This window comes from Uranotaenia lowii, chromosome 3 (assembly GCF_029784155.1).
Source record: "Uranotaenia lowii strain MFRU-FL chromosome 3, ASM2978415v1, whole genome shotgun sequence".
Taxonomy (NCBI): Eukaryota; Metazoa; Arthropoda; class Insecta; order Diptera; family Culicidae; genus Uranotaenia; species Uranotaenia lowii.
In genome coordinates this window covers 341187434-341202377 of record NC_073693.1, presented here as the reverse complement: position 1 = coordinate 341202377, position 14944 = coordinate 341187434, and the positions used below count along the sequence as shown (strand labels likewise).

Sequence of the window (14944 nt, the reverse complement as noted above, 5' to 3'; positions counted from 1 at the left end):
TTCGTAAACGAATTTAAAATGTAAAATTGTTACTTCCGGATTGTGGTAACAATAAAGCTCAATTTCCAAATTCGTAACGTTCCCTTTATTCGTACGAAGCTCTACCGGGACACGTTTTAAATTCCTACGATATGAATTGCAATTATAATAGGGAAATTCTAACTTATAATTCGTTTGCTTACGTTTAGTGAACTTCTACCGTATTCTTCTGCCTCGATTCCAGCTCTTCGCTTCCGCTAGTCCCTACACCTTAAGTAGACTTTGGTTAGAGATATAACTAAACTTTCTCTATGAATTTCTCACCTTTGTTCGTGTTTGGTTCAATCTGGGGATCCGGAATCAAATCGCTTTGCTTCGTGGTATTGTAACCTAAATTAAACGGTTGCACATTAGGATCCATCACTTTTCATGTCTAAGTACAAGCATACCTGGGTTCAATTTTCCTGCGCAGTTTCACTTCGCACCCTTCCGTACTACAAGTACTCGCTAATGCCTGGATTAAAATAGTTTAGGAGTTAGAATCTACGTTACGCTATTCCAATTTCATTTCAGGCCTACCTTAGCTTGTAAATTTAGGGTAAGTATTTAACTTCTACAAAACCACTGTGCACTAATTAGCTTTAGTTTCTTCGGATCACCAAACGATACTACTGGCATTGAAATTCCACAATCTTTGTTTTGTTTACAATCTATCTCGCTTTTATTTTCCCGCCTAGACTCCTGAACTCACTTCTCACCTACATTCTAACTCATCTTCGAATTCTACAGCTGTCACTTCAGCGCGAGTGCGTTCAATGGCACATTCGGTTTCGAAGGTCAGTTCAGTGACACAAAGGATGAACACCGGTTTTAATGAGGGGTTGTTGCTTTTCATAAGATAGTCTTATGGGAAAAGAAATGTCACAGAAAATAAAAATAATTCTAGATCATTTTTCATTTTATTTTATTTTTTGATTAATTCGTATGAAAAAACATTATGGTGACAATCAGCTGCATTTCAATAGCCGGTTCCATAAAAGAGTTTTATTGCGCCTCGGGCTTTCGTCTTCGCGCTTTTTGCCGGTAACCAAGCTGAGAAGTAAATAAAAAATGAGTTTACAAATATTTTCAACTAAAAATCAATTTCAACTCAAACTTACCATTTAGAAGAACAAAATCACATCAAAGTATTCAGTAACAGTAGTAACTTTACAAATGATGAGTGCTTCTGACGACGACGAAATACATGACTGATGTAATGAATGTGTTCATCATTTTTTCACAATGCCGTTTCTTCTATTTTTCATAAGAACTTCGTATGAGTATTAGAAGAATTTTATAAGACTCTTATGAAAAACAATTCAGCAGCAACATGTGAAAAGGGTATAAAAGACAAAGTAAACAAAACCGGTTTTCAGTGGATTCTAATAGCCCAATATAAGCTCTACTTAACACAAAAATCGTTTTTAGTTTTTCAGTTTTCGTAAGATTTATAATGCAGTTTGAGTAAAGGATCTAAAAAATTTAGAGCCATAAAATGACATTATCCTCACACAGATTGTTTTATACACCCTTTACTCCACAACAAAGCAAACGGTCTAGATGCAAAACATTAAAAGGGGAAGAATGCGGAAAGCTGTTCACTCACTCCTATCGCGAGAACCATAAGCTTTTGTCAAAAAATAGGGGAAATTTTATCTCCATCTCACTCACACATATGAGACATACAGTACAAAGCGAAGGGTGTATAAAACATTTAGACGAATTTCATACTCCAGCTAGGGTCTATAAACAATTGCGGGCTATTTTTTCATGATAACACCGTCGTATCGATAAAAACATATTTAAAATGATCCTTCGCACCGTTTTGACCATAAAGACTTGGGAGATTCCTCGTGAATTTTAATTAGCGATTTAAAAAAGATTGCAAAATTTTCAAACGCGTTTTTCTCGAAACGTCATAAATGAACATAGACCCTTTTCTCGTGTTGCTGCTGATATGATTTTATTCAGCTACACTCAGGCAAATTCTTATTACAGTTTTCATAAGATGCTTCTTATGAACCGCTATTTAGAGTGTAAAATTCAGCAGCAACACGAGAAAAGGGTCTATGTTCATTTATGACGTTTCGAGAAAAACGCGTTTGAAAATTTTGCAATCTTTTTTAAATCGCTAATTAAAATTCACGAGGAATCTCCCAAGTCTTTATGGTCAAAACGGTGCGAAGGATCATTTTAAATATGTTTTTATCGATACGACGGTGTTATCATGAAAAAATAGCCCGCAATTGTTTATAGACCCTAGCTGGAGTATGAAATTCGTCTAAATGTTTTATACACCCTTCGCTTTGTACTGTATGTCTCATATGTGTGAGTGAGATGGAGATAAAATTTCCCCTATTTTTTGACAAAAGCTTATGGTTCTCGCGATAGGAGTGAGTGAACAGCTTTCCGCATTCTTCCCCTTTTAATGTTTTGCATCTAGACCGTTTGCTTTGTTGTGGAGTAAAGGGTGTATAAAACAATCTGTGTGAGGATAATGTCATTTTATGGCTCTAAATTTTTTAGATCCTTTACTCAAACTGCATTATAAATCTTACGAAAACTGAAAAACTAAAAACGATTTTTGTGTTAAGTAGAGCTTATATTGGGCTATTAGAATCCACTGAAAACCGGTTTTGTTTACTTTGTCTTTTATACCCTTTTCACATGTTGCTGCTGATATTTGAGTCACGTTACAAGCTTTCCAAAACTATAAATTTTGTAAAAATCGGTTGAGAAAAAAGAAAGTTTTAGCGGAAAATGTGTTAGGGGTCATTTGACCCCCAGCGGTATAAATAGGTATATATAGAGTGCCGGTATATTGAGTGTTAAGAAGATAGAAGAAAAAGATGGCAACTCGTTTATTTTTTTTCTTATAAACTCGAACGAATATTCGGCCGAATATTTGTTTTAGTATAATTTCTTTTTTTTTTTCAATGAAAAACACTCCAGCAACAGAAGCAACAATAATTAAATCATATATTTCAAAGTAGTCGATGATTTCCTCTTTATAAATAAAACATATGTCTTCTCTCTGGAGCCACTATTTTGCAGTTTTGAGCTGGTGGGAATAAATCTAGAACATTGAACTCCACAAAGCAGAACATTGAACCATATCGTTCTTTAAATACATTGAAAATTTGTAACTTCTTAAACTAAAAGTAGGTTATCATAAATACGGACTTCTGGTCAATAAGAATATTTTAGAGGAACAACATGCATATACTAAGTACTGTTAATCGTCGTTTTTGTATATTCCAGACAATATAATTAACCATAATTTTAGAAGTAAGAAAACAGTTAATATTTCATATTAAAAATGATGCCTAAATAAAAACCTTCTATGGTACTCGCGTTCTCATCTGGGAACATTCGTATAACGCCTTTATTTAGGAAAGATATTAATCAGGGAGCATAGTGTTTACTCTCTGGAGCCACGGTCTGAGTTGTGACAGTCATTTTGAAACATGGAAATCATAAATATACTATTTTTTTTAAATTTCAATGGTTAATGCGTTAATGGTTTACAAGTTTTCACCTAAATTTTTATCAGAACCGTTATTGTATTTTGTTGAAAGATTGGTGCTATAACCCTTATTCGTTCCAGAGTTTCCTACCCGAGTTCTTGGAGTGTCAGTTTGACACTCCTGACTAAAACCGCTATATCTCTCTTGTTTCTCAACCGATTTGTTCACAAATATTTATGATTTGTTAAACATCGTAGCGCAAATGTAATAATTTCACTGGAATTGGTATGAAATTGACTTCTGGTGAATACAAATTTATTGTAAAAATTTTTCCTTTCGTTAAGAGGAGTTTAGAAATTGCAAAATGACAATAAGTTTCAGAATCAGCTAAATTCTGTGTTTCATGTTTTGAGAATCTAAAGGTCCCAAAATGTGTCAAATTAAGTCAACCTTCCTTTCCAATTTTTCAAAATTGAATTCGACATGACCCATTTAGCTGCCAACCTGTTGGTTACCCTACAAATCCAAGCTGTTGAGTTTCCAAAGTTATGTGAACTGGCCACGACGGATAAAATGTGCCCGGTTCTTTCGTTGGTCGTTTTTTTTTTTTTGTTAGGTAGGCAGTCAGCTTGAGGATATTTTTCTGTTTCCAAACAACAAAAAAACGTCCATCAGGACGGGGCAGAGTATAGTTACGACGTCCACGTCGAGCTCTGTGTCCATCCCTATTCAAAACACCACAAATTGGCGACGTGCATTGTGTAATTGAGACAGGCGACTGAACGTAAATTGATTTGCCCGCATGCATAAAACGTACATTGGTACTTATTTCCATTGGTAAGGCGAATTCGATTACCTGCTGTTTTTGTGAGTACATATCTAGTAAAATTAAGAAAAGGTCAATTCTTCTCCCTTCCTCTAAGTTATTGGGATGCGGGATGCTACAGCTGCATGCGATGAAAAAACAGCCATCGCTTGGACTCGTAAATGAAATGAAGCAAAGTGGAAGATGTTACTGCTGACATCTGTTACCGAACATCAATCGTGGTATTGCACGTTGTGTCCATTAATTTAGTTTAGTCAAATTCTGTTGAACTTCTAACGAATGTCGAGCTTCAACATGAAATTTGGTATCATTCTAAGCAAAAATGCAATTTTTTAAGTTAAAGTAGTTTGTTATGTAAAATTGTGATTTTTCTTGGGATTAATCGATAAAGCATAGTGATCAAAAATTGCGTGTTTCATTGTATGTGCACGACCCGATTTTCCGTTGATTTCATTCACTTCCAGCAGTTGACATCGTTAAATGATCGGCTGCAAGAGGAAACACATTTCCTACTTTAACAATTGGTGAGTTTGTTCCATGATCCTTTTTATTCATTTATTTTCAACTGATGTTCCAATCCTGGAGTTTCTACCTCAGAATTTTCAAAATTGGAAAATATAAAAAACGTTCATATTTAATGAGACGTGCGGACGTTTGCGGAGAGCTCGATGGTTTTTTTTCTATTGCAATCTACTAGCACAGACTAATATTCCAACTCAAGAAATACAATTTCGGAAACATTTTCGGTTTTAAATTCTAATTATATGTTGAATAACTGTTATGCTTTTAAAAAAAGTGGCTGGATGAGAAGTGAGATGCGCCTTATGCGCATGAAACCGTCGTACAAATATGAGGATTCTATAAATTATGTTGCGCCTTGGAACCTGACAGTTTGTTCATGTGCTCGTTCTTGAAATCATGTTCCAGGTTTAAAATTTGCGAGATTTACCAACATTTCCTCTGCTCTGCCTAAATCAACGATAAGTTTTTGAATAATATGAATTTTTTTCTTCGTTATGATTCGTAACTACGACGACCACGACACATTTTCATTGTTTGGGTTACTGTGTCAGTCATGGTTACTGTCATGTACTGTAAATTAACTATATCGATATTCAAAAGTTAGTTTGACATTTCTCCTGCAAAATCCTTTGGAAGAGGTAATTTCGAAAAACTGCTATTTGTTTTTGTTTCTCTATTCTTCCAATATTTATTTTCAAGAGCGAGTATAGGCACTGTAATATCCAAAATGAATGTCCAGAGATGATGGTGCCTAAAAATCCGAAACATGTGGTTTGATCAAACGTTCAATACAGATATGATACAATTACAATTTATCAATTAATTCAATTTATACCGCAATGTTTTGGAAATCGTGCAGAAACACCACAGATAAAAAAAACATCTCATTTTTTTTTTTTTTTTTTTTTTGAAGAAACACCTAATTTCCATCCACAGAAGGATGCACTCTCAAGGGCCATCATCAAGGAGCACAGTAAATTTTAGCAAATGTGCTACCAACGTGAATATTAAAAACATTTTATAACCACACTGTACATTTTTGCATCGGTTTCCAGCAAAAAAAATTGCTGGAAACGTTCAGCAATCCAAATTTTTGCTGGAAACCAGCAATCGGTTTTCGAATTGCTGGATTTTTCAGCATTCGGTTATGCGCTTGTCATTTTTGCTGAAAAATCAGCAAACGGTTTTCAAATTGCTGTTTGCTGGAAAATCAGCAATCGAGTTGTCAATTTGGAGTTTGTTTTTGTTTCGTACGCTGAAGTAAGGTGAGATTCTATTTTACGAATTTAGGTTAAATTATTATAATTATTTTATTTTCCTCTATATTCTAGCAATCAGGCATCAAGTCAAGGATGTTTTTATTGTATTCCATATTCCATAGAAGATACTAATCAAAACTATTTTTACAGGTGGCGGATGATCAACACTTTGGCACAAAGCGGCCACCCCAGAGCCGGTGTTAGAAAGTGGTGAAAAAAAAGTTTTTTTTTAAATGAATAAATCCCTTATTGAAAATGGGAGAAAATAATTGTTTTTATTGCTTATTGTATGCACAGCCAATATTAAACTTTAATTTTGAATTGAAATAAAAATTTCATACTAAATACTGCCGGTTGTGTTGAAAGAAATAGCTGGTTTCCAGCAATCTGGATTGCTGATTTTCCAGCAATTTGAATTGCTGGAAACCAGCATTAACGTTTGCTGTTTTTTCCAGCAATTGAAATTGCTGGAAATTTTACTGGAAAGTCAGCGGGACAAAAACCAGCAAAATTTTGTTGTTTTCCAGCAAAAAAAAATTTGCTGTGCATGGAAACGTATGGTACTGTTGTCCACGTTTTTTCCTCCCTTGATTCCAGTTGTCTCTGCGTTCAATACTGCACAGTGGGCCCGGCCGAGTTAAGATTACTCATCTGTAAATGTACTTTTACTTCTCACCGGGATGCTGACAAGATCCGGCTGTGTATTTATCATAAGCATGAGCATTTAGAATTTTCTCAAGTGTGTGCTTTATTCACATGAAAAGAATTGCAAGAATCAAGGAATATTAAAATCCAGGGTTACATTTTTTTCTAACTTTCAGCACAATTCTGGTGGTTTATGAATACAAAATTGTGTTTTCCCATACAGGACTGAATGAATTGCTTTCAAAATCTGTATTGCTATTTTGTGACATTAAGAACAACATAAAAAGTTATGGGAGGTTTGTTATAAAACCACACGCTAGAAATTATTAAACCATTTAGGAATCAAAAATAACCATTTTTGACCTTTTCCCGGGAAATGCCATTTTATGAGTTCTCCATGAGAAGTCATAAAATGACTTCTAGGGGAGAAGTTTGAATATGGTTATTTTTCAACCGAATAAAATTTCTATGGAGATGTTGAAAAATGGTTAAAATTGAACCTTAATTGAAAGAGCCGTTTGTTTCGATCAACGAATTTAATTGAAATTTTGCAATATTTAAGAAAAACGCAGTAATTCGCAATAGTTTATTTTGTATATTGTGATGTACAATTGGTTGGGAGGTTGTGTTTGAGTTCAATTGATGCTGCCATCATCAGATGCATGTCCGGGATTGATTGATTGCGGGAAAATTGTTCTTCGAGCGAACTGTTGAACATCTTCGGGTGCTTGTTCCAATCCAACTGAGCACTAAAAAGCAAAATGAGGTGTTAAATGAAGGTGAAAACTTTTTTATCTAACTTACTTGATGAGATTGTAGAACGACAGGGCAAAAAATGATTTCCTGAACTGATATTTAATGTTTCCGGAAACATACAACGAACGTAGTTTCGGATCCGCCAAATCAGTGGAGCTGAAAAGGAAGCAAATGGTCATGGTTCTACGGTCGATAAAAAAATAGTAAAAAGACTTATACTGGCAGATTGCTTCATGATGCATTGAAAGTTGGTCTAGCCTCTTGGGAAAACATAAATCCGGATGCGGGAAATGCTGCTCGGATTTAGGTGTTCGCTGTGCACTGACACGGTATAATTCTGTTTGCTCTTGTCTGCTGGTATACATCCATCCATCCTGAACAGTTATAACGGTTGATTCGCTGGGTCGGATCCGGAAAATGCTGCTCGGCACCGGCTCGCCAAGTCTCTATTTGCTAGCTGGGTGGCTTGACTGGATGATTGATTTCCTCCGGCTCCGAACTTCTTTCTTCTGCTCTGTTCTTCGCGTGATTGTTCATGATTTTTGTTATCTTGTTATACTCTTTCAGAAAACACAGAAAACACCACAAAAAACAAAATTTGGACTATTCAAATAATCGAATACAAAATAGGCCCGATAAGTTGAGGTTAAATTTTCAACCATATTATGGTTTACGCTCCGAAACTTCGAATATGGTTTAAATTTTAACCATATCGTTTCTTAAAAAATAACCATATTTACAGTTCTACAGCAAAACCCGAAAAATGGTTATTTTTCAGCCAAATATGGTTATAGAAAAATGAGCGTGCATGGTGATTAAGTAAATAGCGATTTGATATGGTGTTTGAAATGTGGTAATACAATTCGTAGGGGAGAATGAGGATACTTGATCCCCTATTCTTATTTTTATCATAACTTTTTGGAAAAATTTAGCAACTCGTCGGCTTTTGCATTTTCTGACAGCGGGTAATTTTAAGTTTATATACTCCAAAAGTTGGAACGATACATGAACCCGTAGATGAACTAGAAGCATTTTCGTGGAAGTAAAAAAATTACGATATTTTTGAAGTTAAGGGAGACTTGATCCCTCATTCCGGGGGCCAAAGTCCTTTGAAAAAATAAAAAAAAAAAATTCAAAAATGAATATCAATAGACTGTTTTGGTCATGTTTGGTTCATAATTTATAAATGTCAAAAGAAGAAAATTCCAAAACTATGTCTCAACCCTAGTGCCATTGCATACTTTGAGGCGCTATTTTCTGAATTTAAGACACAATCATCTTTCTTAGCCCTTTTTGCCAGCCAATTATTGTTTAAATATCAGTATGTAATTAGATAAATAATCGTAATCTTGTAATCAGCAATGATCACGATCTATTTAGAAGGAAAAATCATCATTTAAAGTTCGGATTTGACCGCCTCCGGTACGTTTTCAACTTTATTTCATCTTGAAACCCTTAAATGGTTAGCAGATAATAAAGATTCAAAAACGAAAATATTTTGGTCCTTTAAAAAACTTTTAATTTTGCTGTCCGGTCATAAACAATTTTGTTCTTGGTTTTTTTTTATGTTTCATTCGGGTTTGTAAAAAAAACAAAAGTATATAAAAGGCTTCATAGAACGTTCAATATTCGAAAACACTTACTCACAATACTCGTACAAGTGATTTGAGTAATTTTCCTTAGAGTGCCTATATATAGGCACTTCTTCTTATAAGAAGAGTGACGACAATGTCAAAATTGGAATGCGATGAGCTGTCAGTGTCATTCCAAACGAACAAATGACCTGTCAAATTCAGCCTTCTCAGGCAGAATTTGACAGGTCATTTGTTCGTTTGGAACGACACTGATAGCTCATCGCTATTCCAATTTTGACATTGGCGTCACTCTTCTTATAGGCACTCTACACAGCAAATTTTTTTTTGCTGGAAACCAGCAAAATTTTGCTGGTTTTTGTCCCGCTGACTTTCCAGTAAAATTTCCAGCAATTTCAATTGCTGGAAAAAACAGCAAACGTTAATGCTGGTTTCCAGCAATTCAAATTGCTGGAAAATCAGCAATCCAGATTGCTGGAAACCAGCTATTTCTTTCAACACAACCGGCAGTATTTAGTATGAAATTTTTATTTCAATTCAAAATTAAAGTTTAATATTGGCTGTGCATACAATAAGCAATAAAAACAATTATTTTCTCCCATTTTCAATAAGGGATTTATTCATTTAAAAAAAAACTTTTTTTTCACCACTTTCTAACACCGGCTCTGGGGTGGCCGCTTTGTGCCAAAGTGTTGATCATCCGCCACCTGTAAAAATAGTTTTGATTAGTATCTTCTATGGAATATGGAATACAATAAAAACATCCTTGACTTGATGCCTGATTGCTAGAATATAGAGGAAAATAAAATAATTATAATAATTTAACCTAAATTCGTAAAATAGAATCTCACCTTACTTCAGCGTACGAAACAAAAACAAACTCCAAATTGACAACTCGATTGCTGATTTTCCAGCAAACAGCAATTTGAAAACCGTTTGCTGATTTTTCAGCAAAAATGACAAGCGCATAACCGAATGCTGAAAAATCCAGCAATTCGAAAACCGATTGCTGGTTTCCAGCAAAAATTTGGATTGCTGAACGTTTCCAGCAATTTTTTTTGCTGGAAACCGATGCAAAAATGTACAGTGTAATTTTCCTCAGTTTTTTTGCCACTGATGACAACTTTGGTGAAGTAATTCGTAGTGTCCGGCCATTGACAACACTTTTGGGAACGAGTGAAAACTATTATAGGTAAAATTATTTCTCTATATGTTGTTAATTAATTCAATCCAAATACAGATTTGTGAGCAGAATATTGATACTCTTCAAATCAGTATAGGAACAAATATTTGCAAAAATATATTTATGAAGTTTTTGTAAAAAATCATCAAGTGTTCGGTAGTAGACAAGTTCCCCATAAATGGAATTAACAATCAATTTAATGGCAAATTACAAAACTTACAAAACATAAAAAATTACAAAAAGGACTATTTTTTTGTTAAACTAAAACAGTAGTTTTATTACCAGCAATCATCATTTTACAATTTCATCCCCCACCATCCCTATTTCCTCGCTATGAATTCGACGAATGTGATGATCGAGTCGCGTTTTGCGCCCATAGCTAGCACCGCATAGGTCGCACCTGAATGGTTCCCGACCCTCGTGCACTCGCTGGCGGTGAAGCTTTCGAGCGCTAAAATTATTAAATCGCTCGCTGCACAGATCACACTCGTACGGCGTCGGATCAGCGTGGTGTTTGAGATGATTGTGGAGTGCGTGCTTCCGCTTAAAACGAGCTGGACATTGATCGCACGGAAAGGGCTGCTCATCGATGTGCGTGACCATGTGGATCGGTACTTGGAACTTCTTAAGAAACTTCTTCCCACAGATCGGACAGGCGTGTTGCTTTTCCGAGTTGTGTAGCTTCTGGTGATTCCGGAGGGAAGCGACTTGGGAGAAAAGTTTACCACATTCATCGCAAGAGTAGCTTTTATCCGTTGTTGAACAACCTTCTTCGTGTCTCTTCTGGGAGCTGAATGCTAGAAAAGAGTTTCCACAAAAATTGCAAACGTATTTTCGTGTCTTTAAACCACGTGCTTTGTGCAACTCGAGCTGTTTCTTGGTAAGAAATCTCTGATAACATGTTTCGCATTCAAATGGTCGAATAACGGTATCGACAATGCGGAATTTCTCGTGCTGTTCTTTCCGGTGCGCTTCTAGCTCGCGTTCAGCGTAAAAGATTTTGCTTGGGCAACCGCAACATACCAATCTGGAAATGTTAGAAGCTTCAACCATATCAACGGTTTTTCGTTTGGATGGCGCTTCTTTTAAATTTATGTTGCGTTTCAATTTTCTTTTTTGAATTTGAACAACATCTTCGAATTTACCATTTCCATCGTTTTCTTCAACTATAGTACTATTGCTATCATCTTTCAGTACCTGATCAGTTGTTCCATCATACAGGTAGATTTCTTCCTTGACTGATCCATGGTCGAAAGTTTTGGTAGAAGCAGTGTCGTCAACTGTTTCAATTTCGCCGTACTCTTTTTCAGAAGAAAATTGGGAGTCTGTACCATCTTCCCAGAGGATTTCACAGTTAACTAATTTTCCGTTTGTAAATTTATCGCTGAACAATTCTTCGTTTCCTGAATTTAGCTCATTATTCTTCTGTCTTAGATAGGATTCGTTCTCCCAGCATTGTTTACGGAACTTCATGAAATGCTTAAGCTCATCGACGCAAACGTTACAAACTAACTGCGTTAGGTTGTCAGTCTCAGCTACCTAAAAAATAAGAATCCATTTTATAATTTTCAAACTTAGAAGATGTGAATTTACTCAATTGAAAGTCGGTAAAATTATTTTTGCTAAATTATGTGTATCATTAACTTTATCATAATATTTATTACAACCTTACCAATAACGATTAAGTTTAACGTGAAATAAATAGAGTTCGATTACGGTTCGTTCAGCATAATTTTTGTCTTCTTTCGGAACTATAAAAATTAATACAGTTGCATGTAACTTTAAGGCTACCGTAATTTCAATGAACAAATCAAATTGAAAATTAAATTATAATTTATACCTGCAATCCTGTACACAGAATCACCATTTCGGCAATGATATAACGCTCTTGGTGGATGGAAAATAGTGGCTCGAAGTGATCATGTTCCTGTATCAAACACAGCCGACAGATTTGTTCCATGACTGCAGCAGAAACAACTCGATTCTCAGTTAAGTTTTATTATCAAAACATTAAAATGTAACGTGATTTTTTTTAAGATTTTCGTTTGAAATGTATCGTCTACTAAACGCACCCAGTCACAACACAAAACAAAAAGGGAAGATAAACAAAAATAAACATTCGAGAATACATTTTCGAAATGTCCGAAAATGCCTTAAAAGTGTTTTGGACGGTTTGAACGAATTTTAAATAATAAATCGTTTTTTGAAAAAAAAAATCACTTCGATTGATTTTGGCCATTTTAGCAGATCGCATATGGATGAATCAAGAATTTGCCTTGATTTGAAGCAGTTTTCTTCCGAAAGTTGATCAGGTGATTTGGGACTCATTTTTGGTATATTTGGTGAGATAGCTGCAGGATAATATCCATGTTGTTACTGCGTTTTAGGCAGTTCTGGTCCGAAAAAAAAATCATTGATTATTTTTTTAGAGACAAACGGACAATCAGATTAATTTTAAAAAGAAAACAGAAAACCTTGAGAAAAAGGCCTTTCCCGATAGGAAATTTGACAGATGAAAAATTTCGCCGTTCACATATTTAGTTGGGTGCCGATTTAGTCTGGCTACGAATCACCCTACTAAATAAATGACCCTATTTAGTATGCCGATTAATCGGGCTACGCTTGAATATGAAATAGGTGCCATACTAAATCGGCTGATGAGTAGGCTCACACAATTACGTATGATTTAGTAGCACAATAAGTTGATCTACGTTATCGGGGAGGATTAGTCAATTTAGTAGGTTTTCGTAGGACTCTATTTAGTTGGCATACTTTAGCCTATTTAGTATGGAATAGTCATAACTGAATTAGTTTTTGAAGTCGGTTGTGTGATGGAGTTCATCGATGGGAAAGCTTGGCCCACGACAGCACGGAAGGCCTCGTCGGTGCTCATCAGCGGTTCGTTGGAGTGGCGAGTGCATTTCTATCGGTTCCATCACGACGACGTTCAACCTGACCAAGTTCTCGGACATTTGCCGGATATGCCTGAAGCCGTAATAGAAGGTGTTCCTGACTCCGATGGAGGCATTGTTTATGAAATCCGTCGCCCTCACCGTGGGCCAGTTTCTAGATGCAGTGCTTGGATGGCAAGCTTCTTCGCAGGACATGTCGTTTCCTGATCGGCTAAGCAGGCTTGCAATTTCTCTAACGAGAAACACCGACGTGCTCGGTTTTCGATTCTCGGTAGAGATTCACTGAAACGCACCGCAGAGATTTTAAGCCAAACCTCTGTAGAGAATCTGTTAATCAACACGACAGAGCGAACACACACTATAGTGAAAAAATGTTTTCACCACGGAGAGCGACAGCGACCAGCGTTACCACATATACAGATTTTTCAGTGAACATACAGATTTTTTGAAATTTTCAAACCAAGAATCTGTATATACAGATTACAGATAATTGGAAATTTATACAGATTTTATACAGATTTTCAGCAAATGAAAAAAATTCTATGATATTTTGATTATGCTTTGAGTTAATCGAGAATAATCTCCTTTGATGATCCAACGTTCAAGCCATCAATTGCCATGCTCACAAATGAGAAAAATCTTCCAGATTATAGTTCGGAACTGCATCAATGCAACGGTAAGACAACAGTTTTCAAACCTGTGTCCGAAAATCATATACCAAGATCAGGCAATGCATTACACGAAATGTAACTTTTAATGGTACCTAGTTAAATATCATTGAGTTACTTCAGCTGCTGTGAATATTTTTCTTGCAGTATACAGCGATTACAACTAAATACAGAAACTGATCAGAGACAATTGACACAATTTAAAACTCCCATCTCATTGTTGAACCCCGGATGGACAAAGATCGTTGCATTTTACGAAACATATCCACTTTAAAGTTGGCGTGACCTTATTTTTTACATGTAGCGGTAGCGGATATGTATTTTGTTCGTTGTACAAGAAATTGGATTTCGTGCAATGTTTCGAAGTCACATTTTTTAGTACAACCAAACCAAAAAGCGGATTGCATGTAGCAAAATCACAGAATTAACACTGATTTGAAAGATCGCACAAATGTCGCAGTTCGCAATAATGAAGAGGGCAACTAGATTAGTGCGCCACGCATTATAAAAAAGGTCACCGTAGTGCAATGTTTGTATCCGGAATCAAAATTTTGAATACAGATTTTAATACAGATTTTTGAGATTTTATACAGATTAAAAAGATTTTTTGCCTCGAAAATACAGATTTAAATGTGGCAACGCTGACAGCGACGGCAGCTAGCTTGGCTTATTGCGTTTACCAATACATTCGAAGCTAAACCACTCGCCCGAAACATTCATCGTTTGTTGATTCTATTATTATGCACACCATCGTGTTTGTTTTTGTCTTTGCTTTTTCGTGGCTTAAACCAGTCGGTCCTGTGTTGTCACCGGGGTGCTCTACAGTGACAAATTGTCGCACGCCGGAGCTATTGGAATTAGGTGTGTGTGGCTTTCGAAACCGGGGTGCGAATAATCTGTGGAGAGGAACAAAAAATCTCACCCGGGTGAATTGCGGTTATCGCACGGGGGTGTTTTATTCTCCGTTCTCCGTTTTTCTCGGTAGAGAATGGCATCCCTGCGGCTAAGTTATAAGATTTCGGCATTCTCATAAGAAAAATCTCCACTGGACTTGCTCCAGTCAAGTCCATACTTCTATGAAATATGGCTTCGC

At 35.9% G+C, this 14944-nt stretch overlaps 2 protein-coding genes across 3 annotated transcripts; both read right to left on the bottom strand.

The window, feature by feature from the left end:
* Positions 1–733: 733 nt before the first annotated feature.
* Positions 734–7856, bottom strand: LOC129753883 (uncharacterized). The gene is made up of 4 exons (XM_055749734.1): positions 7716–7856; positions 7545–7652; positions 7350–7489; positions 734–882 (listed from the first exon to the last, which is right to left on the bottom strand). Exons 1-4 carry the CDS (start codon positions 7736–7738, stop codon positions 734–736), a joined length of 420 nt encoding a protein of 139 aa, XP_055605709.1. The 5' UTR covers positions 7739–7856.
* A 2578-nt stretch (positions 7857–10434) lies between these two features.
* LOC129755671 (zinc finger protein 99-like) lies at positions 10435–12816 on the bottom strand. 2 transcript variants are annotated; one of them, XM_055752289.1, is made up of 2 exons: positions 11944–12029; positions 10435–11810 (listed from the first exon to the last, which is right to left on the bottom strand). In XM_055752289.1, the coding sequence occupies exon 2, from the start codon at positions 11742–11744 to the stop codon at positions 10563–10565; it is 1182 nt and encodes a 393-aa protein (XP_055608264.1). In that variant the 5' UTR covers positions 11745–11810; positions 11944–12029; the 3' UTR covers positions 10435–10562. The 2 variants fall into 2 exon arrangements, with proteins under 2 accessions (XP_055608264.1, XP_055608263.1); XM_055752288.1 differs by lacking the exon at positions 11944–12029 and adding an exon at positions 12112–12816 and having other exon boundaries at positions 10436–11810.
* Between the last annotated feature and the right edge of the window lie 2128 nt (positions 12817–14944).

Bases quoted from the DNA above. Each gene is read 5' to 3' on its own strand.
- LOC129753883 (XM_055749734.1), bottom strand. From the start codon at position 7,738: ATGCATCATGAAGCAATCTGCCA. The intron at 7,653-7,715 runs GTATAAGTCTTT...CTTCCTTTTCAG, and splicing joins CATCATGAAGCAATCTGCCA to CTCCACTGATTTGGCGGATC. The intron at 883-7,349 runs GTACATCACAAT...TTTTCCCATAAG, and splicing joins ACACAACCTCCCAACCAATT to ACTATCTTATGAAAAGCAAC.
- LOC129755671 (XM_055752288.1), bottom strand. From the start codon at position 12,231: ATGGAACAAATCTGTCGGCTGTGTTTGATACAGGAACATGATCACTTC. The intron at 11,811-12,111 runs GTATAAATTATA...CTTATTTTTTAG, and splicing joins TTCTGTGTACAGGATTGCAG to GTAGCTGAGACTGACAACCT.